This window comes from Nasonia vitripennis (genome assembly GCF_009193385.2).
Source record: "Nasonia vitripennis strain AsymCx chromosome 2 unlocalized genomic scaffold, Nvit_psr_1.1 chr2_random0010, whole genome shotgun sequence".
Lineage (NCBI taxonomy): Eukaryota > Metazoa > Arthropoda > Insecta > Hymenoptera > Pteromalidae > Nasonia > Nasonia vitripennis.
Genome location: NW_022279617.1, coordinates 3003385 through 3031378, shown reverse-complemented (window position 1 = coordinate 3031378; position 27994 = coordinate 3003385). Strand labels below are relative to the sequence as shown.

The window sequence follows — 27994 nt, the reverse complement described above, 5'->3', positions numbered from 1 at the left end:
TCACGGCGTAGAAGCAAGCATTACCCGAATGGAGTCTCTTATTTATTTCGACATTAATCTCGTTTCTATCATTTATGGTCGTACCCAGATACCTGAATTCGCTAACCTTTTCAAAAGTAAAATTCCCAACTCTGAGATCTTCCTCCCCTCTGCAGATGCCTAGCTTATCCACAATCATGTACTTTGTTTTTGATTCACTCACTTCTAACCCTGTATACTCCACCGCTTTTATGAGGATTTCCGCGTTTCTTGCTACCGTTTCCCTACAATCCCCCAGTATATCCAAATCATCTGCGTAGCCTAGTATCTGCGTTGTTCCATTAAGCGTTGCGCCCAGCTGGCTAACCTGCATTTTTCTAACGGCATACTCTAACGTTAAGTTGAACAGCACCGTAGAGAGCCAATCCCCTTGTTTTAAACCATCGCGTATCATGAAGCCCTGATAGCACAGAACGGTTAAAAAACGTTTAAAAAGCGTTTAAAAAAATACCGGAAAACGTTTTTCAGAATTAGTTGAAAATATGTTTAAATAACGTTCATAAAACGTGAAAAATGTCCGCATCTTAGATTTGTTATTATAGAATTGGTTTTATAAAAACGTAATTTTAACGTAAAAAATACGTAGGATAAACGTTGCAAATACAGTAGATAAACGTTTTTTTTTAAACAAGTATTAAACGCTTTTTTTAACAAAAATGAAAGCCATATAGAGGTTTAATCATACGTTTTTGTATCGTTAATAAAACGTTTATTTTTAAACGCTTATGTGTCGTTTTTATGACGTTATAGAAATTTATCAAACCGAAAAATGCTTTTTATAAAAAGAACGTTTTTAAAACATGAAAGGGATGTTTAATAAATGTTTCATTCTACACCAAAAATAAACGTTTTTAAAACATCGTGATCAATGTTTATAGATTTTTATTTAGAGGTTTGTTACAAACAACTTTTTGATGTACAACAAAAGGTGATTAACAATTATTTATTTTATAAAAGGATTATGAGAGCAGCATTCAGATTGCCCTCAGAAAATTATTACAATGTGGCTCTCTTTTACTCAAAAACAGGCTACAACAATAATTATTTAAAATATTGTGTCTTAATATAGTAAGTGCAGAATATATACAAAACGTACGATTAACAATATTTTGATTTTAAATATAAAATTTCGATTATACCATGTATCAGATCGCTTGTATACATTATATGACTAATTTTCATGATCATAATACTCTAATGAAAAATTATTATTAATTTGCTTCAAAATTGTAGGTATGGATAAGTGGGAAGACTACAAAGTTTTCATTATACGGTAACTTACATAATTTCGCTAAAATCGATCCGCAAGAGTATGATTGTAAATTTTCATTGCTATATTTCACTACTTTAATATTTAAAGTCCTGGAATCTAACGGATAAGAGTAAAAGTTATCGATTGTTTCCAACGGTTTACCCATAATGAACTGATTTTTGTCTATGTTTTCAACGAAATTTAAGCATTCGACGACCATACCATTTTTTAATAAGACACAATTACTTTTGCTATCAGCAATATTTAAGTATAATGAGCTTTTTCTAAAAATTTGAAACTGATTATCTCGTGAATGAGATGGAAGTATAGGACCATTATAATAATTTTTTGACAATACAGAAGTTTTGTTATTTATATCCACTGAATATGTTTTACATGCTACGATTTCTCCTAATCTGCGATGTATTTGCTGCAAAGGTTTATCCCCTTTTCTTACTAATTGCTTTATTTTTCGGATGTGATTTTCGAAACGAAAAGCACTGAAAGAGTCTAAGCAACCGTACTCTCTTACATCTCCAACGACATGTAAAAGGTTATGAACGTTATGCGTCACGTTATTAGCACCATATAAAACTTGAAAACTTTTAACGAAATTCGTCAAAAGCTGTTCAGCATAATGTAAATAACAATCATTAGAAGACAGAATAGGGTTAACTAATATTGATATAGCCACGTGCAAGAGTAAAAAATTAAAATATGCATTTTCATCTAAAATATTATATAGTACTACGGGCCCTGAGTACAACAAAAATTGCCTAAGCTCGTGCGCTTTCCACAAACGTCGAACATTTTGAAATTTTCTCGGCTTTCTGCTAAAGTCGGACGGCATATATTTTTGTAGGTTCACTAATCGGTCAGATATCATTTTTCGCTGATATTCAGATAATTTCACTTTGCTTCTTCCGCTTATCCATTGCTCAATTAATTTTAACGTTACGCCCAAACAAACGAGATGCATGTAATCTAACGGAACATTTGTGACCAATCCGAAATTCGGAATGTCAGCTAGAATGGTTCGTTCACGTTGATACTCTTCATCCACATACTTATAATCTCTAAAATCTTGATCTGTTCTTAAAGTAGCAATATCACCAGGAAAACAAATTTTATTTAGCCATTCACCTTCTTTCTGACACTTTGTACAACTGCAATATCCTGTGTGATATTTCACTTTTAAGATATAAGCTTTTGCTGGGGCGTCACATATGAGGGCTCGTAATGTGATTTTATATACTTTGCTATCACACTCGAAACCATGATTACATAAAAGTATTAATTCGTCCACAAACATTTTGACTAAAGTGTTGCTGTCGGGAGGCTTATCTTCTCCGTGATAGATGCCAACTAATTCGACATCGTTCAATACTGTTTCCGAGCATGAAATAATCCATAGCCCTTTTTCGGAGGATGTGGCTAAAGGAGCACCATCGATGTTGACAAGCAATTGTATTGAATCAACGTTTATATTTTTTTCTATAAAATTCAGCACAAAAATAGTAATGGCACGTTTTAATCCATAATGGCAATACTGTCCATTATTCATTTGATGTAGTTCCGTAAATCTTGGCGTTTTCAATAGACTACGAGCGTCTTTTGGGAAATATGTATTTGTATTTTCCCTCAAGATATGTAATAGGTCATTGACCGCAACGTGAGGTATAGTATGGATGTACTTCAAACAGAAATTTCGAAGAGAATCAACAAATTTGGCATCTTTTCCATTGTTATCAGATAAACTGTCAGTCTCTTGTGAATCACTTTCTGAGTCACTACTTATTTCACTGTCATTAATATTCTGTAGGAAAAGCATAAATGGATCAACACTATGCATTTTTGCCTCTGTTCTTTCTTTTGCAGATTCTCCAAAATCACTTTGCTGCATTTCATTGATACCAGTAGATAAAGTATTACTATTATGTACATTGTGAGACTTTTGTGAGCAAACATCATATTCATTGAATTTTTCTACACTTAATTGCTTACAATATAAACTTGCAGTATTATCTTTTTGTGTACAGATATTTATACATGCTTCAAAATTCATATCATCTGCATAAGTATCCGTATTATTCACATTTTTATTATGTTCTTCGTTTTCTTCGCAATCATTTTCAAAGGTTTGGCAGGCTAAGTCAAGATATTGTAAAAATTGAGCATTTACATCTTTCATTATAGATGCTCTTCTTTCACTGATTTGTCGGCGGATATGCCTTGTCGTATAAGGTTTGCCATAACACTTTCTTGGCATTTTAAAGAATTAAAACCAAATACCAGTTTTAAAGTTTCGCTCTTGCTTTTCGAAGTAATGAAGCTGCCGATACTAGGCCTGTTGCAATGAACAATTCTTGCGTTTATTCGTGTCGCTTATAAGAACATGAATAGTTGACGTACAACATCAACTTGCTTGACGATGGAATGTCGGGTTATAAGTTGGATCATGTACATAGAATTCACTCATTGACAATAGGAACGCCTGCAGTCAGTCCAAACTGATGATACTATAAATCCGCTTTAGGATATGTCTGTGAAAAATAGATTCTATTAATATAATTATTATTATAATATTAAATTTATTTATTAAAAAATTATAGAATATAGCAAAGTTAGAACTTTTCATAAATGAATGCGAGAAAGTGAACAATTACTTATGCATGTAAAACTGCACGAAACTCTGGTGAAAATCGGCTAAGCTTAGGTTCTGATTCTAAAGAATAAAAAACAAACACCTGTATTAATAAACTGCTGCTCTTGCTTTTTCAAGTGAATAAAGTGCCTGTTTATGGGACCTGTTACAGTGAACAATCCTTGTGGTCACTTAAGTAGGGCGTCAAGAGGCAGGGTGTGCCGTTAGCGCAGATTATTAGACAAATGTAAATCAGCAACACTTTTCTTGTTGCTGCTTCGATCATACGTAGAAGTGATCAAAACTACTGCCAATTGTAGTACATTAACAAATATTTGATCTTACGATTCTCTTTGTCTCTCTTTCTCTCTCTTGATAATCCTCTTAAAGGAAGAAAGAATAGCATCTAAAATCATTAACAAAAAGTCAAAAAAATTGTAAGATGAAAATTAAATAATAATAAGAATTAGAAGCGAGTGGAAGAAAGTCCAGGTAACAAAATTATTTTCAATTAAAGTTACCATCAAATGTAAAATATACGTATTACTATACAATATCAATGCTTGATTAGATTTATAAATTCAAATAATTTCAGAGTTTTTACTTCTATTTCAAATATTGATTTCCAAACAAAAATATTTCTCACATGATATATCATACTATGATTTATTACACTGCAATTAAATCAATCTAAGTCAGGCACAGTTAGTCACATAAGTTTGTCCATTACCTGCTTTGTTTTCTGACTCACCTCGGAAAAATCTGGATTAGATGACTAAATTACCAAATTAAAGTCTTCGTTATGATGTTATCACCAGTTCTAATATGAATGAAAAAAGAAAAAAATTAGTTTGCTAAATTTGCAAATAATTACAAGTACATAAGCATTGCTTTTTAATACATGGAAAAATACATACCTGCAAACAGTAGTGGCAACTTCTGGATGAATAGTAATAATGTTGGCTCGATATCTATCAGCTTAATTATCGCAATGCCTCATGATAAAGAAAACATTAAACATGCAACCTAATGCAGTATAAATGACAACGTTCAACAAAGATTCCTTCTCATTTGAATGGTATTGATGACTTTAGGTGAGCTAAACAAAAACGAATGAATTAAAGATCTAGTTCTGTTCAAAACATATATGGATACATCTACACATGGATCATAGCTATAATAAACAAGAGCAATGAAATTCATGCACTCCTTATAAATTTTGTATTGAAAATAATTGTTGCGTGTAATATGTCAAAGATAATAATTTTCATTATGAAAAACAGGTTACCGCGATGGATTTAAGGGGACACGACACCTTTAAATTTCAAAAAATTGATTTTTTTATTGCTTATTTTGACATGAAATGTTCCGTAGACCACGCTCCTGGAACCCTTTTATCAACAACAAAAAAATTCCCGCAAAGTTATAATCAAAATACTAAAACAAAATTTTTATCGTTTTTTCGTAAAATTGCGTATTTTTCATTTTTTGTCTAATATGACTAATATTTTTAATTTTAACTTGTATAAATTTAATCTGAATAAAATTTTTATTGTAAATGTTGAAAATACATTTTTTTTGCCGTAGAGTATATATGTATATTATGCTCCGCGTACACATTTTAGTAAATAAATTCAAGCGTATTAATAAGATTTTTTTGCGTTATTTTCGAGATAAATTTCTAGTTTCGCTTCTCATATGAGGCTTCGATCGAACGTAGGGACATTTATTTGAATTCAAATATCGCGCGCCCGGGCGCCACCTGGGGGCAGATTAGAATCCATGTATCGGAGAAGGACAGAGCGACCGTTCTGCTGTTCTGCTAGCAGACAGCAAATATTTCAAAACACAGCTGATATAGTCCTGGGATGTGTTTTACACTGACCAAACACAGCTGATATTTTAATACATAAAAAAAAAAATGATATTTTTCAAAAGTGTGCTTTAATTAATCTAAGTAGTGTTTGTAGTGTTTTTGGGGTTATAGCTTATAGCTTATAACCCTAAAAAGTAAAAATAGGTGAAGTGTTAGTGAAAAAAGCAGAGCAGTGAAATTATTTAAAAAAGTGTGAAGTGTAGTGATTTGAAAAATATGTGTGATAATCGAGATGCCAAGGAAAAGTTTACAAGTACCCATCCTGACAAGAAGTACTCTCGAGGAAGAGGCAAGAAGAGACCAAGAAGATTTGTAGGAGCAACATGCGAGGATGAACCTGCCGACAGGAGAAGACCTTTAAGTTTAGCAACAAAGATATAAACTCCAGCAGTGGAAGGAACCTCTGAGGTCAGGAATAGATTGATTGATATCAACATTCTATTTCCTGCTCTCGAGGAACTTTTGATTTGCAAACAATGCCTACAGATGTAATTACTTTGCCAGTTTTATAACTTCATTAATAAGAATTTTTGCGTTTATCTTTTGTCAGATATTTTTGATACGATGTTGCTCTGATTTAAAATCCATCACACCTATACAGCTGAAAATACGTATGGAGATTTGATTTACAAAGTTGTAAGAAGACATCAAGTTCAATTTCCCTTAGGTGATATATTTTTACTTGTCATTACAACGGGGAACTGGAAATTTTGTTTTGACGTCAAAATTTTCACAAGGTTGTCGGAGTGAAAAATGATAATAAATAATGTGAGTAAAATCCAAGTTAATACAATGTTTCAACATTGTTAAACAAATATCCTACGTATTTTTAGCTTTATAGGTGTGATAGAGTTTGTATTAGAGCCAAAACCATACTCAAGAAATTTCTATTCCGATGTTCATCTCATTTTCTTCTTAGACTCATATAAAATCTATTACACCTACAAAGCTGAAAATTGGTATGGAGATTTGTTTTACAATGTTGTAAGAAGATATCCAGTTCAATTTACCTTAGGTGATATACTTTTACTTGTCATTATAACAGGTAACTGGAAATTTTGTTTTGACGTCAAAATTTTCACAAGGTTGTAGGAGTGGAAAATGAAAATAGACAATGTGAGTAAAATCCAAGTTAATACAATGTTTCAACATTGTAAAACAAATATCCATACGTATTTTCAGCTTCATAAGTGTGATAGAGTTTGTATTAGAGCCACAAAACCATACCTCAAGAAATTTCTATTCCGATGTTCATCTCATTTTCTTCTTAGACTCATATAAAATCTATTACACCTACAAAGCTGAAAATTGGTATGGATATTTGTTTTACAAAGTTGTAAGAAGACATCAAGTTCAATTTCCCTTAGGTGATATACTTTTACTTGTCATTACAACGGGGAACTGGAAATTTTGTTTTGACGTCAAAATTTTCACAAGGTTGTCGGAGTGAAAAATGATAGTAAATAATGTGAGTAAAATCCAAGTTAATACAATGTTTCAACATTGTTAAACAAATATCCTACGTATTTTTAGCTTTATAGGTGTGATAGAGTTTGTATTAGAGCCAAAACCATACTCAAGAAATTTCTATTCCGATGTTCATCTCATTTTCTTCTTAGACTCATATAAAATCTATTACACCTACAAAGCTGAAAATTGGTATGGAGATTTGTTTTACAATGTTGTAAGAAGATATCCAGTTCAATTTACCTTAGGTGATATACTTTTACTTGTCATTATAACAGGTAACTGGAAATTTTGTTTTGACGTCAAAATTTTCACAAGGTTGTAGGAGTGGAAAATGAAAATAGACAATGTGAGTAAAATCCAAGTTAATACAATGTTTCAACATTGTAAAACAAATATCTATACGTATTTTCAGCTTCATAGGTGTGATAGAGTTTGTATTAGAGCCACAAAACCATTCCTCAAGAAATTTCTATTCCGATGTTCATCTCATTTTCTTCTTGGACTCATATAAAATCTATTACACCTACAAAGCTGAAAATTGGTATGGAGATTTGTTTTAGAATGTTGTAAAAAGATATCAAGTTCAATTTACCTTAGGTGATATACTTTTACTTGTCCTTCCAACAGTTAACTGGAAATTTTCTTTCGACGTCAAACAGTTCACAAGGTTGTCGGAGTGAAAATTGAAAAAAAAAATTTTTAGTAAAATCCAACTTAATACAATGTTTCAACATTGTAAAACAAATATCTATACGTATTTTCAGCTCTATAGGTATTCCAGATTTTATATGAAAGCAAAAAGAAACTTTCTAAAACATTTGTCATAAATGTCTTACAACGCCCCAAAGCAAAAATAGTTATTAATAAATGTATGATCAGAAACCCCTGATCAGACCCTTATCTGAAATCTCACCCATAAAATGAAAAATCATCAGTCGTAGGCCTGAAAAAATATCAATTTCGAAGGGGGTAGTTGAGTAAAATTCATCACGGTCGTCACTTGTCGTTAAATAATAATATAAGTGATTGCACGAAATCTTAGAGATACAGCTTTAATGTAATGATTGCCATTACTCTCCTCTTATCAGTTATAATCAACTAAAACAATAATTTTTAAAAGTCGATAGAAACTATTGAGTAAACACTAAAACGTTACAATTCGATAATTAATGCGACATCTTGTATATACTAACCTATGCAGCGTTTCTTGACTGATGGACTTTGTGTGTCTTGTAGTTGGTGTATTATGCAGACACAACTACAATCAATATACAAATCACTCGACGAGACAATTCGGAACAATAACTGTCGAAGATTTTTCATACAATATGTATGAAACATGTGCGATACAGTCCTGTTACCCTCGTATCAACGTACAAACGTACAATTCCTACCAGTTCTTACCAGAATTTTCCGTAAGACTTCTAAAGAAAAAACGTTTGTAGTTCGCAAATACTTATACATATAGCGTAAGTACCTATCGTGCAGCAGGTATGCCTATACGCCTATACCCGTGTCAACCTGTTCATAGCGATCGCAGCTTTCGTAAAGTCCCGTGGGGTCGCGCTGTACAACTTATACCTGAGTATATAGTGGGCATGGTGAAGCTGTTATATTTGCGGGTTAGCCCTCATCGATGCTCCTCCTCTACTCCCTCCGTTCTTTGTTATCCGAGATTTTCTTAAACGTGCTGTGACTGCCGAAGTGCCGAGTCGGAAGTAGCCTGCCCACAAAAATGGACGACGAAAATTGTTTCAACGATCAAGGAACATGGTATGTAGTGGTTTTTGCGGAAAATGGTGAAGAAAAAGAGTCAGTTGAAGCCATTCCCGATTTTTGGATACTTAATAATGGAGAAGATGCTATGTGGCCACCATGGACAAATGATCGTAAAACAATAAGAGCCATCGCATCCCGCAAATCTCCTGAGGATAGTTGGTCTATTTGCAAATTGAAGAAAGTTTACAGGGATTCTGGTATGTTTTTATTTTACATTTATCTACTTTACACGTCTATAGGCATTAAAACGATTTGATAAGTAAACGCAAGCTTTCATTGCTTCGTATGTACATATATCTGTATATAGAAAAGATTTCTATGTACAAATTGGCAATGCGTCTTATTGTTATGGTCTTATGTGCTCGCCGGTGTTGGCTTTTCACGAGCGGCGGGCGCTCTTATTTCCCTCGCGTTTGTCTTGAACTCTCGAAATTCTTAGTATACGCGCCAAGCTGTGACCTACGGACGATCGCATAAGATCATCAGCACGCGAAAACTTTGTGCCTTGCACTTTTTAAGGGGAGGGAAATAAAAGCGCCCGCCGCTCGCGAGAACCCGACATAGCGACGAGCTGCTGTGACATGCAGATGCTCTTTCATTGGCCAAGCCCGATCGCTCGTGGACGATGGCATACGAATCGGCCGCACGCGAAAAGTTTGTGCCTTGCCGCGTTGAAATATCGCCGCTGGACGACGGTAAGTTAGTAGCGATGCGCCGCCGCGGCAGTGAGGCGCGCTCTCTTCATTGGCGGAGCTTGAACACTACGGTCGATCGCGCGTGATCGGTCGCATTCGCCACTACGTGTGCTGACAGTACAGTATTTAGGCGAGTATAAGTATAATCACGTAGCGTAGAGTCTGTTGATGGCCGATATAATCTGCGACGCAGTTGTTGCACCGCATCGTCGCGCAAAAAGAAAATAATTGTTTTATGCGCGATACCATTATTGAGTTTGATTATTCTATAAACATGCAAACAATTGATGCTGTTTTATCGTTTCTCGCTTAGTACAAATTAAAATTTCGTCTTCCCGTCTACTTTGGTTTTCCTTCGTTACGAAATGCATGAACCAGGCATAATTACTTCAATAAAGATTTGTTTTTCATTTGTTTACTCGAATGAATATTGACGTAAAAAAATGTTTGCATGATATTATATTATTAGCACGTTATTGTAAATCTATTTTTCATAAAATAGGCTACATTTTATACTACGTACTATTTTATAGTAAAGTTGATTACAAAACCTTTTTTATAATACAGTTATATTTACTATCTAAACAAGACTAGTTAAGAGAGATGGAATGATACTATAAAAGAACGTTTTAAAATGCTTGTAAAACAGATGCATTCTTTGGAATTCAAAATGCCTAAAATTGCAATAGTTAATAATGAATATAGCGCTACTTTGAAACATTCTTATAAAGTTAAATAGTAATACTTGTCCTTACATATATCTACATATTATAAATAAATCATCTCAACAGTATGTGACACATATGGAGAAGCTGCCAAGAAAGCGGAATTTGCAGAGGATACGTCAGATTTAAATGGCGAATACGAGAAACTTGTAGATCCAAAAAATCGCAAAAACCTTAAAAGAAGGGCGCTAGAGTCTTCCGATGATAATGGCGATGACGAATTGGAGACAAGCAGCAGAAAAAATATCAAACAGGATGAAATTTCAACACCATTTTCAACTATAGCATCCTTGCACGATGTGCCAACTCCACCAAAGCAAATGTTAATTGGTAAATTGACAATATTTTTAAAATTTTTAACTACAATAATATCGAATAGAATATAGAAATTTGAATGCATTGCTCTTATTACTAAAGTCATGATGATTCATATATTACTCTATCTTGAAAAAAAGTATATCACTGTAAAAATAAGGACATTAAAAAAAAAATAAATATATTAGCGTCATTTTAAAAAAAAAATTTTTTTAATCACCATAAATTCATAAATCTTGTTATTGAATAGATACACAACAAAAGGATAATGTAGAAGATATCAAACAGGAGGAAGATAATGCACATGAACCCGCACAGGAATCTGACGAAGATGAACAAGAGTCAAAGAAACAAGGTAAATTAAATATCAGTTTATAGAGAAACCAGAGCATTGGTTATACACAATTCAATTAAAATAAATGTTGATAATTTAAAAAAAGATTTACTACAAAACTTACACAAATGTTTTACTATTTTTCGCGGATTTTTTCGCTATAAATTTTATAACAAGCTATCTATAATTACTATAAAAGTTTCATAATATTCGGTTATAAATTTTATTGAAATATCACTTGAAAATACAGACGTAAAAACTGACACATTTGTATTCGATGAAATGAAGAAATCTGTTCTACAAAAAATTTATGATTGCTATCAATTATGCATTTCATTTTGCGTACACAAGATGTACAAAATTGAAGCCTATGCCTTTGAATAAATTAATAAAATTCTTAAATTTCAGCAGATGCTGAAGTAGATAAAAAAGCTAATGAAAGCGAGAAGCAAGGGCATGTTGGAGCAGGAGTTCATAATTTCTTATCGGCATTAGACGCCGTAAGTGAAGAAGACGACATGTCACAAGCTGCACATGATGATACTGGACCTTCCAATAAACCTACAGAGCAGTCGGCAGGATCAAATTCCGACATAGAGAGTAATGTCGATCATAATGAAAATAGCAGGAAAAAAAAGAAATGGACAGTACCGAAAAAAAATAATGGTAAATATATAGTTAAAGTATAATATCTAGTTTAAAAACAATCAATGTCAAATCACAAATTTAGCAGGTACTCTAATTTTCCCGATAACACCATCAAAAGAGTTTCAATCCCATCTAGTCAAAGTTAAAAAGATTCAGCAGAGTAATGTAAATATCGAAAAATTAAAATTAAGCATCTCTGACCGGAAGAACGAGAGTACAGATAGAGGCTCTACGGCCAGTTCGGCAAGAGACAATGTAAATCTCAAAAATCCTGCACCGATTACATCTGCAAGTACTATTATTAGTAAGTAGCGCAATTTAATTTAATAATAGCCACAATGCTAAATCGCTAGATAAATTATAATTAGATGATCGCTTTAAATATATTTTTTTTTGTCTTTTTCGGTATAAATTGTCTAAAAATTTAAACAGTTATTACTTTAAATGTTTCATAATGTTCTGTTATTAATTATTATAGATCTTTATCCCTATTGAAAAATCTCACATGAGATCTCACATGAGATCTCAGGTGAGATCTCATGACAAAATCTCATGTAACCAATTTTGTATTATAATCACCTTTTTAACCATTCTTAGTCGATTGGTAACATTTTTTTAAAAATTTGGACTTAGAAAATTTTTCACAAAATTGGACTTAGAAAAATAGAGTCCGACTTTCCAAAAATTTTCCAAGTTCAAATTTTTCAAAAAATGTTACCAATCGACTAAGAATGGTTAAAAAGGTGATTATAACACAAAATTGGTTACATGAGATTTTGTCATGAGATCTCACCTGAGATCTCATGTGAGATCTCACGTGAGATTTTTCAATAGGGATTGTAAATATCATTTTTGGAATTGTACATCAATTCTTTTACATATTTTTATTCGGCCAAGTAACGAAATGATTCTACTAAAAATTCATTAATGCGATCATTATGAATTTAATTTTGTGTATAAAAAATAATAAAATTTATGAATTTGACTAGATGATGATGTGCAAGCACCTAAAGGAAATAATGAAGGCGATAAGCAAGATTATGCTACACTTGGAGTCGGTGGCTTCTCATCGGCACTAGACGTCTTAAGTAACGATCCGAATTTGTCGAAAAATCAATCGACGTTCAGCGATGTTAATGATGGGCAGGAAGTAGATTTTTCAGAAGATGAGCAAAGAAAAGGTAAATACGTCTTAAAAATTGTAATTATTTCCGTCAATTAACATAATTCTGGGTCATCTTCTATTTCATTTAATAATTCATATTAAAGTTTGAAAAAGTTTAATTTTTGATGCTGCGTAAAAATATCAATCTCCATTTTTTAATAAAATTTTAAATGAATTCATTGTTATTATAGATTACATTGATATTTATGTTAAAAAATTAATTTTTATTACTTATATGCAGATTATTCAAGTAGATACTCCCTCAATCAACGTAAAAAGCAGTCGTCAGGATCAAATTTAAAAAAAAAGAATGCAAACGGAAATCCTGTACCCCGTACATCTGCAAGTACTACTATTAGTAAGTAACACACACACACACACATTACAGAAAGAAGGCTATGAAAATTGCAGAATTTTCATAGTCTTATATTCTGAACAGTACAGGCAATTAAATAAGAATACATATACTTTTCGATTCAGGCAAGGATTCAAATACAAATAGTAAAGAAAAAACTCCGAGCAAGAAAATTGCAGCATTTGACAAAAGTGGTGTGTAAATCAAGACTTGTTTGAATGATCATTAAAAAAAATTTAATTTTACTAACAGATTCTTATACATATTTTAGGGATACTAACAGTGGCTCAAATCAATAGTTTGTCTGACAGGGACTTAATCGTTCATTCAATATGTAAGTAAACTTAATTTTATTAATACAACCTTTTGGAAGATACGATGTCTGTACGTCTGTCTGTTAATGGAAAGTTTGAATATTTTTAACGTCAAAGCTTCTCATATAACAGATACATGACAAGTGTTATGGCTGACGTTCTAAATATTCAAAGTTTCCATTAACGGTCAGTGTAATAAATTATTTTTACATAGCTAGCTTCAAAAATTTATCACTTTTCAGTGCTGATGCAGACGATTCTAACAAATCAGATCAGAAAAAAAGTTAACGAAGGTACGAAGACTACGCGCTTTGAGGAGAAAACAAATGAATTATTTGATATAGGAATACTGATCAAAGAGAAATTTCCTTTGCGCTCAAAGGCACAGTTTGATGTATTCAACAATCATTTGAAGACCGACAATGAATTCAGAATGAGATTTGTAAGTATTATTTTACGTTTCATTTTGAATTAAAAATAAGCATGTTTAAAACAAATTACTCATTTTCTATTGTACGTTTTAATTTTATGTACGAATCGTTATTTTAGCATCTACGATTTACTAATTATATTTTTTTTTGTGAAATGCTATCTCTGATTATAAATTAGAATGTTTAGATAATCGTTCCCTTTAATTATACGAAATATTTACAAGTATACATAAAGTAATTAATTTTTTACTTGTATTTATTGTAGAAAAAATACTTCGAGTCACTAGGCGAAAATGATGGTGCTGCAATTGCGCGTAACATCCTCAGATTAATTATAACTGATAACGTAGGAGTTTTATATAGTCTAAAAGGCCAGTTAGAGAAAGAGAGATTTGATGACAAACCGTTCTACCATATTTTAGAGGGTAAATTTTAGTTTAAATCAATAAAATTCTATTTTTTTATCTTCTTATTTACATAACTTTTATTAATTTTAGCTGCTGCTATGAAATGCACTGTGAAAAATAAAGTGAAGGACATTCGAACAGCCGTTGGCAATTGGCTAAAATCAAGTAAAGGAAGAATAGACGCAAGGTAAACATTCAATGGGAATAATTTTAAAATTTTACATTTTTGTCATCATAATATCTTCATTTTTTAATTAAATTATATAATCTACAATTATTTTATACGGATATTTGTTTTACTAGGCTGGAAAGTGAAGCGAAAAAAAGAGAACAAGAAAAGAACGAAAACCTCGAGAATAAAGGAAAAAACGAAAGAAAATCAAGAAAACGAAGGTTAGGGGTTCAATAAAGAATATTAATTATTAAATATATAATATATATTACCTTAAATTATGTATTATTTTTTGTAGCAAAGTTGACCCGATTTTAAGCGAAGATGACTCATATGATGAAGAGGACTCATAAGATGAAATATAACGAAATATAGTTTTAAGATACTAAATATTCAATATGAATATAATTGTTAATCTAAGTTTGTTAATCTAAGTTAATCTTAAAAAAGCTAAATATTCAATATGAATATAATTGTTTGTAACAAACCTCTAAATAAAAATCTATAAACTCTGATCACGATGTTTTAAAAACGTTTATTTTTGGTGTAGAATAAAACATTTATTAAACATCCCTTTCATGTTTTAAAAACGTTTTTTTATAAAAAGCATTTTTCGGCTTGATAAATTGCTATAACGTTATAAAAACGTCAGATAAGCGTTTAAAAATAAACGTTTTATTAACGATACGAAAACGTATAATTAAACCTCTGTATGGCTTCCTTTTTTGTTAAAAAAAAGCGTTTAATACTACTTAAAAAAAAACGTTTATCTACTGTATTTGCAACGTTTATCCTACGTATTTTTTACGTTAAAATTACGTTTTTTAAAACCAATTCTATAATAACGAATCTAAGATGCGGACATTTTTCACGTTTTATGAACGTCATTTAAACATATTTTCAACTAATTCTGAAAAACGTTTTCCGGTATTTTTTTAAACGCTTTTTAAACGTTTTTTAACCGTTCTGTGCTATCAGGGAGGGTTCTGATACATTACTGCCTACTCGGACCTTTCCCGTGCTTCCGTTCAGACATATTTGAATTAATCTCACGAGTTGTAAGTATGAAAGCTTTCCGACTTTGACGAGGACAGTGTCAATTCGTCGTCAGACACACTACGGTTTCATTCTCGCATCCTAACGCCCCCCTGAAAGGCAGCGCGCCGTCGCTGGCATCGTTACCGCGTAAGACCAGGTGACGAATCATTCTACACATCCCCTTTCGGGGCAGTTGTCATCGCTCCCGCATCCTCCTCGGCAGCAGGATTTTTGCCCATTTTTGTAATGTGTGATGAAAGAGATAGATTGAGAGATAAGAGATAATGTGAAGTGTTTTTGTTGTTGTGGTGCTTGCGTAGTGTTTCTAGATGAATGCGTTCGACAGTGTGGGCTCATCACACCCACGCCTGTTCCTATCGGCTGTCCGCGGCTGCTTATTCAATTTATTCGCAGCTAACCTCTTTCTCAGGGGCTGTTCCTCTATCCGCAACCTAAGGACGCGCTGTGTAGTGGTGATAGGCACCCACCCGACCGATCTGTACGACAACGCCCAAGACCCGCTTAGGGTAGCGGAATTGTAACAGCTTAACGTTAGAGTATGCCGTTAGAAAAATGCAGGTTAGCCAGCTGGGCGCAACGCTTAATGGAACAACGCAGATACTAGGCTAGGCAGATGATTTGGATATACTGGGGGATTGTAGGGAAACGGTAGTAAGAAACGCGGAAATCCTCATAAAAGCGGTGGAGTATACAGGGTTAGAAGTGAGTGAATCAAAAACAAAGTACATGATTGTGGATAAGCTAGGCATCTGCAGAGGGGAGGAAGATCTCAGAGTTGGGAATTTTACTTTTGAAAAGATTTTACAGATAATATTAAAGAATATTAATTACAGCAGAAAAAAACGAAGCCGCAAAAAGTGATAAAGGGAAGAGAACTAACCGGAGAAAGGGGAAAAGTTTGCTGAGATAGAAGGTAAACAGAAATACTGCCTTATCACTTTTAAGTAATCGGATAAATAAAACCGTCTCAGCAGATGGCTTCAGTTAAACTGAATCATCGATATGGATATAAAGAAAAAATATTTTATTTTTTTTAAATCGCTGAACAACTTCAGCGTATTCCAAGTTATTTATTACATAACAAATCCGACCTTTCTAATAATAGTTTAAAATGTGTTGGAGTTATACAAAATTGTTAATTTATAAAAGTTTTTAGATTGAAAATAAGTAGTTATGAATATAATAATATAGTGAGTATACATAAATTATGTAAGAAAAAGATTATGATGATACTCTATGCGATATGTTGCATACATCAACAGATGTCTGTATGATTAACGATTATTTAAATTTTATGTAGTATCGCCATAGCTACATATACAAGTACAATAGTACATGACAAAAACGTAATTTTTGAATGACTAAACAACGTAATATTTGAAACGAATTAATTATTGCAGAATGAACATGTCAAATGCAGAGGTATGTCTCGTTTTTCATTTGCTGTTCCCTGTATCTTGAGGTTATTATAACATGTACATATATAACATTCGGCATTCAACGTGTTTATGAAAATGAAACGTTATATAGAAATATTTTGCAGTATAAAATTTATATATATTCGATTACGATTTACCTACATCATTTCTATAGGGCTGTAGTCATTTTTCGATTAAAGAAATAATTAGTGAGTAACAATTTACTGTAAACTTAAGAGTAAAAATTAAGATTTATAATTTCAAATAATTATACTTCAGCCGTACTTGCAAGTTATTGGTTATATGGCAAATCCGACTTTTCCAATAACAAAGTTTAAAATGATTAAAAAATTAAACTTTAGAAATTTATAAATCTTCCAGAAGTTATAACAAATTGTTAATTTATAAAAGCTGTTAGATTGAAAATTGGTATTTATAAATGCAATAACTCACCGATAAGGTAATTAGCGACATCTCGCGTTCTTTAAAGTATACAATATAAATTGGTGACTTATGAACGAAACTGTACTTGTAAATGTTAAAATGATTAAGAGAATAGGTATATTATGACACTGTATGCGATATTTTCAATTATAATAGCGAGCTAGTAAGCAGATATTTTGTAACATTGAATGTAACTTAAGTTTAAGCATTAATGATTAAGATTCTTTAGGTGATTTATTGTATAATCGCTTTTAAATTTAATAAATATCCTCCTTACATCTTTGAAAAAATGATCATTTATCTTGTGTACCAAGTCATTCAATAAATAAAAGTATAATGTTTGATTAAAAATTTTTTTTTCATATACATAGACGTCATAAAAACGTCCTTTTGTCGTCATTATAACATTTTATGGACGTATATAGCGGGTTGGAAAAATGTCTTTAAGATGTCTTTATAACGTTTATAGTTATTCGTTTCCTACAGCTTCTGTTAGTGATGGGCGATTCTACTCGATTCTTTAAAAATCGACGATTATTTTCTTGGAGAATCGATTATTTCGTCGATTATTTTCGACAAGCGATTCTCGGGAATCGATTCTTTTTGAACTGAGAATCGAATCGTGTCGCACGAAAACAGGGGGGGGGAGAGGGAATCAGTATACATATCTATATATTTTCAGTAGTCTCTGTTCTCTTTCTCTATGTCAGTTACCACTCTGAGCTGACGAGGGAGAGAGAGAGAGAGAGAGAGAGAAAACATCTACGTGAGTCTAACCTCTAAATCACATCTAAATCGCTTGTGTCTCGAAAGCTTCAATCAAGTTCAAAAAGTTGAAATCAAGTGATCACGATTTTTCTTAAAATCATGTATAATATATATCCGTTTTAATAATTAAAATTTAATGTATTTTTATATACATTCATTAATAAATAACCTTATCAGTATTAATTTGATGTTCAATTAATTATTAATTGTTTAATTTTTCGCGCTACGAAAATTTGGTATCGATTCTGACATCGATACTTCGATTATTTTTGAAAATAATCGATTTTCAGAAATCGATTCTTTTGACGATTCGATTCTTTGGCATCGATACTTTTTTGAAGAATCGCCCATCACTAGCTTCTATTAATAAAATACTTTTAAATGACGTTAAAAAGACGTTTCTGGAATGTTACTTTTGGATATTAAAATGTCTTAAAGACGTTTTAAAATCGTTATTCACTGTTATGGAGACGTATTAAAGACGTTTTTTTAACGTTTAAAAAACGTCTTTAAAGGTTTCTATAAAAGATTTTTGGGAAAATTCCGCGGCCAAAAATTTTGGACATTGAAAAAAGACGTTATGTCGTCTTTTTTAAGACGTCTTAAGGACGTTTTATTAACGTTTTGTCTTATCAGGGTGGGGCCAGGCGTCGACCACAGGGGCTTTCACCCGATCGGAATCGACGACGGGACTGGACACTGTGGCTTGATCCGCTTGGGGTAGTAATGTTATTAACTCACTATCTGCGTTCGATTTATCTTCAGGGTTTCTAATTCCCCTAGCCTGTTTGGTCCGCGAAGCATATTTTATTTCTGCTCTGTTCTTCGGCCGGTTAAGGAGATCTCGACGCGCCGATGAGCCCTATCCGCCACCCAGGGGACACGCCACATACGGGGTATCGGCATCCCCGCGTAGGTGTGTGGATGTGTGTGTGTGTGTGTTTGTGTATGTATACCGTAATATTTCTTAAACGACTCCGTCAATATCAATAAAATTTGACATGCATATCTATTTTTGGATTCTGAATTCGGGGAAACAGTTATTTTTTATTTTCTTAATTATTTTTTTTATGGCCATTTTTTGGTTTTTGAAAAACACTATTTTGCGTCTTTTTCAATCATCTCATTGTTACAAATAATTCAGCTAAAATGCATTTGAAAGAGAGTAAAATTACCTACTTTTCCTTGTTTGGTGCTCGGGGTCGACTTGTTTGTTCGGTAGATAAAATGAAAAAGGTGATTTATTTTTAAAAATTCATATTTCTGAAACTAAACATCATAACCTCGCGAAATCGATGGGTCACGTGTCAAACTATATCCTATTAAAATTTCAAGTGATTTGATCACTTATTTTTTCAGTAATAAATCGAAAACTGAAAAAAATTAATTTTTTTGTGCCTCGATTACGGACGAAAAAAGGCCTTATATCACTTGAGATTTCGGGAAAAAGTAGATATTTTATGTGTTTTGGCTAAGTTCATTGCACAGCTTTGAATCCCTATGGTTCGTAAGATATTAAGGTTTCAATTATTTTTTTTTTGAAAATGTTTTATATCTCTAAAACAATGTATTCAAATGCTTTAAAATTTTATTTGGTAATTCGTCATAAAAGAAGCTATCTGCTGCTAAAACTTTAAACGATTTCGTCAAGCGGTTTTTAACTAAAGAGCTAAAATGTAAAAATCGTTTTCTCGAAAATGGCGCGAGCGATCCCTGGTAGAAAATTTGCCCCATATCTGTGCAGAATCTGGCGAATTTTATGCTGGTGGCCAGAATATCTTGGAGAATCTGGGCAAAATCTACTCCCAGGGACGACGGTACTCGGCCTGAATCTGGTGGCGAGCAAAATAATAGTAAGGATTTTGAGGTTATACATTAATTAAAACGAGTTTTCTCAGGAGTTTCGATAGAATTTAAAACATAATTAGTCGAAATTCGTTACTCGGGAGTTTTTGAGGTCGCAGAACACAAATATCGTGATGACAACGCTCCCCGAGGTACCTGGTGCCCGGGGTGAACGATATCAACGTCGTCTCCTAGAGTTTCACAAAAAATTAATAACAAATTTCGCCGAGACTCTTTACTCGGGGGTTTTCGAGATCGCTGAACACGAATATCGTAACGGCAACGCTCCACGAGGTACCTGATGCCCAGGGTGGCCAGTATTAACGTCGTCCCCTAGAGTTTTACGAGAAATTAACAACATATTTGGTTGAGACTCGTTACTCGGGGATTTTCGAGGTTGCTAAACACAAATATAGCAACGATAAGGTCCTTCGGGGTACCTGGTGCCCAGGATAGACAGTATCAACGTCGTCTCCTACAATTATTTTAATTAGAACACCATATCCATGTTCCGTGGCCCGAGAAATCCCCGTGTAACGTATTTAACTCAATTACTATCAAATTCCCACAAAACTCTAGGAGACGACGTTGATACTATTCACCCTGGGCACCAGGTACCTCGGAGAGTGTTGCCGTTACGATATTCGTATTCAGCGACCTCGAAAACCCTCGAGTAACAAGTTTCGACTAATTATGTTACAAGCTCTAACAAAACTCCAGGTGACGACATCAATATTGTCTACCTTGGGTAATAGGTACTTCTGAGAGTGTTTCCGTTGCGATATTCGTGTTCAGCGACCCCCAAAACCCCTGAATAACAAAACTGGGCTCATTTCCATCAATATTTACGAAATTCTTATTTATTGTAGGATGTACACTTTTGTAATTTAAGGTTAGGGACTCTTTTGAAAATTAACTTCCCGGCCAGATTCTGGCCGAATCTGCCAAAATCTGCGCAGAAAATGTTTTCAGAACTGCCCAAAAGATAGTTTCGCGGCCAGATCATTCAGCCAATTTTCTACCAGGGACCTATCTAATGAATAGCCTGTTGTTTTGATGGTTAGGTTGGTTAGGAACACATGTAAACATGCGTGCATTTCTGTGAAAAAAAATTGACGACAGTCTTTGTAAATTTAGTTGGAGGAAGCTACGTGCCAATGAATTGGCAGCGGTTTTTTTTTTGTGTAATGACAATTCCGAACACTAATATAGAAGTAAATAGTGTCACGGGCGCCGCGGCTTTGTCTGCTTCTCAAACTCGCTTCCGTGGCGCTACCGCGCCACTTGATGATGAATTTGCGTATGCGCAATCCAATTTTTTTAATTTTGCTAGTAGTTTAAAACTGTAAAGCGAGTAGAATACGATTTGAAAGCTATGTCGTGCCGACTTACAGCGATTGAAAGCAGGTGTCTAAAAATAATTTGAAGTTTGATCATAGACACGAGTATTACCATTTAAAATGTAATATGTAAATCTTTGAAAGTATACAAATATGTTGATAATTAAATAAAGCCTACGATATAAGAAGAATGCTAGCCTAGAGAGATAAGATAATTCGATCCTTCGTAATAGTTGAGAGTGAAGGGCTGAAATGATCTCAACAAACGAATGCGGCAAGAATTTTTTATTTAAATTAACAAATAAAAAATCCTTGCTGTCTTCGTGCGTTGCCCTACTGAAAATATACATGTGGTAAATCACATATCTAATCACATGTCAAATCACGTGTTTTATTACGTGTTTTATCACATGTATAAACATATATTCTATCAAATGTCAAATTGCAAATATAATCATATGGTAAATCATATGATTATTTCAAACCGATTTGATATATAATTTAACACGTGATTGTGCATATAATAAAAGACGTAAAAAACATGTGATGAAACACGTAAAAAAACATGAAATAAAACACATGAATATGCGAAATTTCGCATGTAAAAATTTTACGATATTACACGTGATAAAACATGTCTCTAATCATGCAAAATTTGTACATTCATTAAACAATATATGTTTGATAATAATGTTGTTATTTTTATTAAATATAATTATGTTACATTAATCGTATTTCATTTTATTCAAAATGTTTTAAATAAAATAATTCCTAATTGAATGTCGTGAAACATTTTTTATTTTAGGTTTACATTATACATACAACTTACATAAGATCATATTATATGAAACGAAGAAACAATACAATATTTTTTATAGTCAACATAAAGGAGTATTATTTGTTTAATTTTTGTCGCACGATTACTTTTGCGGCTTCTTGCGCTATTATTCAAAGTACAGTTATAACTCTTTATAACTCTTATTTCAAACTTTCAAAAAGTTGTATTATGAAAATGAATATAAATTCTTTTTAATGATTTAAATTTTACTTCATATCGATCAACGATTTATCATTAATTATTAGAATAATATTTCTTCATAACTCAGTCAGGTATTAAATCCATACCATGATAAATATTTTATGTTAATACCAAATATATTTTTGGTACAGCGTTAAGCACGTAATTGCAATGAAAATATATAAAAATAAAAAAACTGTTTAAGTATCTAACAGTAAAAATAACTAATACTTTTGTTTTGATTTGAAATCTTACATTAATTAAACTTTTTTTCGTTAAAGATCACAGTAAACCTTAGAATTATTTTTTTTTTAATTCTAAATTATTAGTTGTAAGATATACGCTTTCTTGCTACGCTTTTTCCTCTTTCTTGACTTCGTAAATCTCTGATTTTTTAAGATAAAATATGAGTTGAACCTTTCAAAATTTTAGCCTTTTCCTCAGGCGAATATCCTCTTTGACGTTCCAAGAAATCATTTAATATACCTACAAAAATTTCAAATTAGTAAACTAAATAACAAAAATAGTAATGTCCAAAAATTATTTATTACTTATTAATAGCCTTAACAAATTTAGTTGAATTCGTTTTACTGGCGACCTATTTGGTATATTTATATGTACTTTCTTTAAATCGAGAGCTCTATTTGCCAAATCTCTAGCTGTCCACAACTTCATTATGATTTCTCTCAAAAACACATTAGGCTTTTCTGTCTGCAATATTCTCCATACATCTGGTCTTACAGTTTTTTCTTCACCGAGGTAAAGCTAAAAATAAAATACAATAATTAATTATATTGTTATGTAAACAAATTTTCTACTCTACGTGCGTATAATAATAAACGAAATCGGATTTTTATTTAATATTATATATACTTTTACCTCTGCTGTATCGTTTATTGGTTTATAGCGAGCATTTCTCTGCTCATATCCATGACCTTCCGTTGCTTTATAATAATCAATTGAATCAATGATGAATTTACTTAGAAATTTATTGTTCATTGAGTAATTCTTTTCTGGTATAGGTTCGTTATCCACATCTGGCTGATTATGTTCATTTTCTTCTGCGTTTGATTGATTAAGTGCATCTTCTTCTGCGTTCGATTGATTATGTACATTTTCTTCTGGGTTTCGTTGACCATTTTCTTCTAGTACAGGTTCTCCGTTATGATTCTGTCTCCCTGGTAAAATCTCTTCTGGTAAACCAGCATTGCTGTGGTTGTTACGTATAGTTGAGAAAGCCAAAGGATCTAAATAAATAAATATATGTTAACATTTATACCGGGGTTGGCATTTAAAAATATAAATATTTAAATTAGTTTACATGCTTCATGGTTACTTGCTAAATCATCTGTCTCATCATTGCTATCATAAAATGTTAATGAATTCCTGGGCTTACTAAGCTGGTTGATAATTGAACATCCACGTTTGTTTACAATCTTCTTTTTCTTAATGATTTTCATTCTCTACAAATTTATAAACAATAATAAATTGTATGAAAAGAGTTTATCATGTTATAAACTTTATTGATTGAAATAATCATTACGAGCAACATTATAGCGTTGCTCGTAGTTATTATTTCAATCAATAAAGTTTAAAAATACAACGAGCATTAGAGTCTTTGATTATTATTTATCATATTATATTTTCAGAGTTTAAAGGGAATTCGTCTCCTTAAATTACTGAAAAATTCAGTCAACAAAAATATATAAACTTTTGTAAGAAAGTCATTAGTCAAATAAAATACAATTTTTCAAAAAATATACCTTAGTTTGTGGTACATCACTTTCTTGTTCACTCGTTTCTAGTTCATCTGAATTTACTTCATTCGTCTCGTTATCATAACTTGTACTTGGAATGTCATCTTTATGAAGCCGAGCAAATTTTGGTCGAGTACTCTCTAATTCCTCTACTTCATCAAGTCCACCTGATATATTTAAACAAAAGATAACGTATGTAATAAAATTTAACTTATAATATATGGCCAAATAAATTTGAATAAACTTACAGGCTAAATCAGCTATTTGAATTTTTAAGATGTCTCCTTTCGGATTTTTCTCATCCTGGTACTTAGCTTTGTAAACTTTAGTTCCATCAAAGTCCTTCCTGTACTTCGGCTTATTCGAAATCATCTGTTAAATATTTTACACGAGCATGTGTAACCTCTCTCGTAACCTCTGCAGCCATCATCTATGGATGATACAAATTAATTATTTTTTAATCCACGTACCCTGTTGAAAATACATACGTATTTTTTTTTTTGTATGTATCTTCAGTACGTACTAAAAACATGTTATTTGCCTGTTAATGTGTATTATAAATATATGCTGATTTTGGACTATTTTAAATATAATGAATATAAATATGTGTTATAGTATAGTGTTCCTAATGTATAGTATCCTAATGGTACTCTCATTTATGGACTGCGATCAAATACTTATATTTATATTCAATATATTAAAAATAGTCAGTCCAAAATCAGCACATACGCATTATCAGGCAAAATACATGTTTTTAGTACGTATACTGAAGATACGTACAAAAAATATGTAGACGTTGTTATGTCCCTTAGACAAACTCATAACAATAATAATTAATGAAAAAGAGTCTATTCCAAGTAGGCATATATATATATATATATATATATATATATAGACATATATTATGCTTTACAAAACTTACTGAAAGTCTTTGTTGATAAAAAAAATATCTTGCTGATAAATTTCACTTTACATTGCTCTTCACAATGCACTTTCACTAACAGTTTTTTATCTAATTTTTTACATAATTAATCAAAACACGTTATATATTTTGACTTTCATAAATTAAATTATATAATTTTATACGTAAATTACTATCGTTCAAGAGTCGACTTTTTTTTCTTACTTTTAGCCCCAAAGCAACGTGCCTATTCTACGAGTTAGTATATCTATATGTGTGAGGAACAGCGCACTCTTTCTTGTATCTGTTCCTGTATATATGGGATCCCGTATATATATGGGACATTCAAAGTCAAACGTAACAAAGCTCTGCCCAAAATTCCTTTTGATCTAAAAATTTTTAAAAATATGGAAAATTTAGCATTTTTATGTACTTTTAATTAGTGAGGAGCGTTTTTTTAAATTTTGTTCCCAGGCGGAGCTACACGTTCCCTAATCTTAAAATATCACTACTTTACGAAATGATCAAGCTGTCAGTAATCACAGGGGCTCAGAAAAATTCTAAGCAACGACTATTTTCATGTATTTTAAGCTGCTGAACAAGAATCCGACGGTATTTTTTACCGATACCTCAAGCGTTCGTCCCTAACCTCAAAAAACACCCCCCAAAATTGCTTTTTCACGCAGTTGAGAGGTTTATTCTGTGATCGACGGGAGGAAAATTATTGACAGAGAGTATTTTTATGTATTTTGTGCTGCTGAACACGAAACCGGCCGTCTTTTTTACCGATACCTCAAGCGCCCATCCCTAACCTCAAAAAACCATCCAAAATGTCTTTTTTACGCGGTTAAGAAATTTAAATCTAGAGGAAAATCATTGACGAAGGCTATTTTTATGAATTTTGGTCCACTGAATTTGATCACGAAGCTAAATTTTATTTCTTTACTTTTACTTCAGTGCACTTAAATAATGTAACTGATTACTGATAATACGGTTTATACTGTGCAATTTTTTTATTGATTCCTATGAAAGCTCTCTGCATTTTACAGGGTTGAAACTGTCATTATTACAAAACCCGCATTACTTTCTTTTTTTTATTTTTTTAAGTTTTTTAATTATTACTTTTATTTTTGTATATTTGTATTATTTTGTTGAACATATTTTAAATTCAATTATTAATATTGTACTATTGATAATGGACTTGGTGCATTAGAGTATCTAAAGACAGTAATTTTTTTGTCGGGAGAAACTAAAAACGCATGTCCTTCTGAAATTTTTGTAACAGACGGTGCAGCCGAGAATCTTTTCTTTAGTGATCTTGAAGTTTTTTCGTAATCTTTTTTGGAATAGTGAAAGAATGTTATTGTTTGGAACTTTTGTCTCGCCCAGTCATAAAGTTGTTTTGAATTTAAAATCGCTTCCGTAGCTTTGGCCTGCAAGCTGGTACGAGTAGCTTCTCTTTTTAACACGGCTCCCACTCCGTCACATGAACTTTTTCCATGAGCAGTAGCATGGAAAAGCCAATCCGCCATTATTTGGAAATCTGACTCATGATTAACCAAGTTCATCATTTGATATATATTTTTATATTGCTGCTTTGCACCATCTGTGACGTATATAATCTTATTCATTTATACCACTCTAACCTCAAAATCACAACTTTAATGTGAATTTTCGGCTCTCGTGGTAGAAAATATCGTATGTAACTTGTATATAAAGACTGCATTTTGTAAACTCTCGTTTTGAAAATGCAGTCTTTCTGTACCCGTTGCATAATATACTATTTTGGGAATCTTTTCTTTATTTCAGAAATAATCTTTTCTTGTAAAATATAAACTGCGGCCGTATCATGAGTAGTACATTCAGAAAGTGCTATAAAACTACAATGCCTTGTTTCATTATCTTCTCTGTAATATAGTACTGCATGTCCTTCTGAAATTTTTGTAATTGGTTTTAAATATTGTACACTGATCATTGTTAAAATGAAATTGCTAAGCAGCATCCTGAACGACGTAAGCAAAATTTTCAGAATAATCCATCTCCAGAAGCCCTTCGTTCTCTTGTAAATTGTTCTTCTGATCTTTTATATATTTAGATTGATTTTTTGCGATGAAATGATGTGGTATAAGTTTTTTTAAACTCAAAGACAATTCAGACGTAAAATCATCCACCAAAAGACATTCTCTTTTTAAAGTACATTTATTTGTTAACTGCCAGACACTAAAAATTAATTCTTCAATCTTATTTTCGTATAATACAGAAGATACATGTTCTTCAAATCTTAAAAAATTACCACAGTTTTGACAACTTCCTAAAAAACAAGCAGGATTCTGATTTCTGCATAAGATGAACGAAAAGCAATCGATATAACCATTTATTGGATCACCAGATCTCTTCGTGAGAATCATCAATTTGGATGCTTCAAACATGGCCTTGAAATTTTGGTGTATTACACATACACACACCCTATGCGTGCCTCTTTCACAAGCCAAAACCCACCATTTTGGACATAGTTCGGCGAATTTACTAAAGATGATAGGAAATTGTGGACATTCTTCTTTAAAAGTTCGATACAATACTTTAATATCACATAGTAGCAATCTTTTTGGATCATACTGAGTTTCACCATTTTCGTTAATTTTAACTACATCTTTCTTATTCAGCATAACTCGACTGTTAATATCAGTTTCATAAAATTTGTTTATCTCTTTAATTGTAATTTCAGGTAAACTTTTCCCTTTTTTCGGATCAGGAATCGCTAAAATACCGAATTCATCTTTCAAATCTCTCGCCTTTTTTGCAATTCTTAAAGAGACATTAAAC

General features: G+C 32.2%; 3 protein-coding genes across 13 annotated transcripts; 1 reads left to right on the top strand and 2 right to left on the bottom strand.

The window, feature by feature from the left end:
* Nucleotides 1-904: 904 nt before the first annotated feature.
* LOC116416546 lies at nucleotides 905-8610 on the bottom strand. Of its 3 annotated transcripts, none has more exons than XM_031925405.2 (5): nucleotides 8475-8610; nucleotides 4853-5034; nucleotides 4687-4755; nucleotides 4037-4341; nucleotides 905-3834 (listed from the first exon to the last, which is right to left on the bottom strand). In XM_031925405.2, exon 5 carries the CDS (start codon nucleotides 3558-3560, stop codon nucleotides 1251-1253), a length of 2310 nt encoding a protein of 769 aa, XP_031781265.1. In that variant the 5' UTR covers nucleotides 3561-3834; nucleotides 4037-4341; nucleotides 4687-4755; nucleotides 4853-5034; nucleotides 8475-8610; the 3' UTR covers nucleotides 905-1250. The 3 variants fall into 3 exon arrangements, with proteins under 3 accessions (XP_031781265.1, XP_031781266.1, XP_031781264.1); XM_031925406.1 differs by lacking the exon at nucleotides 8475-8610 and adding an exon at nucleotides 3958-4016 and having other exon boundaries at nucleotides 4099-4341; nucleotides 4853-5371; XM_031925404.1 differs by lacking the exon at nucleotides 8475-8610 and having other exon boundaries at nucleotides 4853-5371.
* Nucleotides 5765-15136, top strand: LOC116416547. 9 transcript variants are annotated; one of them, XM_031925409.2, is made up of 15 exons: nucleotides 5765-6299; nucleotides 8987-9257; nucleotides 10547-10810; nucleotides 11046-11150; nucleotides 11541-11795; nucleotides 11860-12081; nucleotides 12767-12958; nucleotides 13184-13300; nucleotides 13423-13491; nucleotides 13569-13631; nucleotides 13854-14053; nucleotides 14308-14467; nucleotides 14540-14636; nucleotides 14753-14842; nucleotides 14920-15136. In XM_031925409.2, exons 1-15 carry the CDS (start codon nucleotides 6288-6290, stop codon nucleotides 14972-14974), a joined length of 2172 nt encoding a protein of 723 aa, XP_031781269.1. In that variant the 5' UTR covers nucleotides 5765-6287; the 3' UTR covers nucleotides 14975-15136. The 9 variants fall into 9 exon arrangements, with proteins under 9 accessions (XP_031781269.1, XP_032457487.1, XP_031781268.1 ...); XM_032601596.1 differs by having other exon boundaries at nucleotides 5933-6299; nucleotides 11863-12081; XM_031925408.1 differs by having other exon boundaries at nucleotides 5934-6299; nucleotides 11538-11795; nucleotides 11863-12081.
* A 7532-nt stretch (nucleotides 15137-22668) lies between these two features.
* Nucleotides 22669-24806, bottom strand: LOC116416541. Its single transcript, XM_031925403.1, has 6 exons — nucleotides 24519-24806; nucleotides 24277-24437; nucleotides 23835-23976; nucleotides 23393-23760; nucleotides 23065-23278; nucleotides 22669-22999 (listed from the first exon to the last, which is right to left on the bottom strand). The coding sequence occupies exons 1-6, from the start codon at nucleotides 24640-24642 to the stop codon at nucleotides 22908-22910; spliced, it is 1101 nt and encodes a 366-aa protein (XP_031781263.1). The 5' UTR covers nucleotides 24643-24806; the 3' UTR covers nucleotides 22669-22907.
* Between the last annotated feature and the right edge of the window lie 3188 nt (nucleotides 24807-27994).

Bases quoted from the DNA above. Each gene is read 5' to 3' on its own strand.
- LOC116416546 (XM_031925405.2), bottom strand. From the start codon at position 3,560: ATGCCAAGAAAGTGTTATGGCAAACCTTATACGACAAGGCATATCCGC.
- LOC116416547 (XM_031925407.1), top strand. The intron at 9,258-10,546 runs GTATGTTTTTAT...TCATCTCAACAG, and splicing joins GAAAGTTTACAGGGATTCTG to TATGTGACACATATGGAGAA. The intron at 13,301-13,422 runs GTAAGTAACACA...TTTTCGATTCAG, and splicing joins ATCTGCAAGTACTACTATTA to GCAAGGATTCAAATACAAAT.
- LOC116416541 (XM_031925403.1), bottom strand. From the start codon at position 24,642: ATGATTTCGAATAAGCCGAAGTACAGGAAGGACTTTGATGGAACTAAA. The intron at 23,977-24,276 runs GTATATTTTTTG...ATAAATTTGTAG, and splicing joins GTGATGTACCACAAACTAAG to AGAATGAAAATCATTAAGAA. The intron at 23,000-23,064 runs GTAATAAATAAT...AAATTTTTGTAG, and splicing joins TTTGTTAAGGCTATTAATAA to GTATATTAAATGATTTCTTG.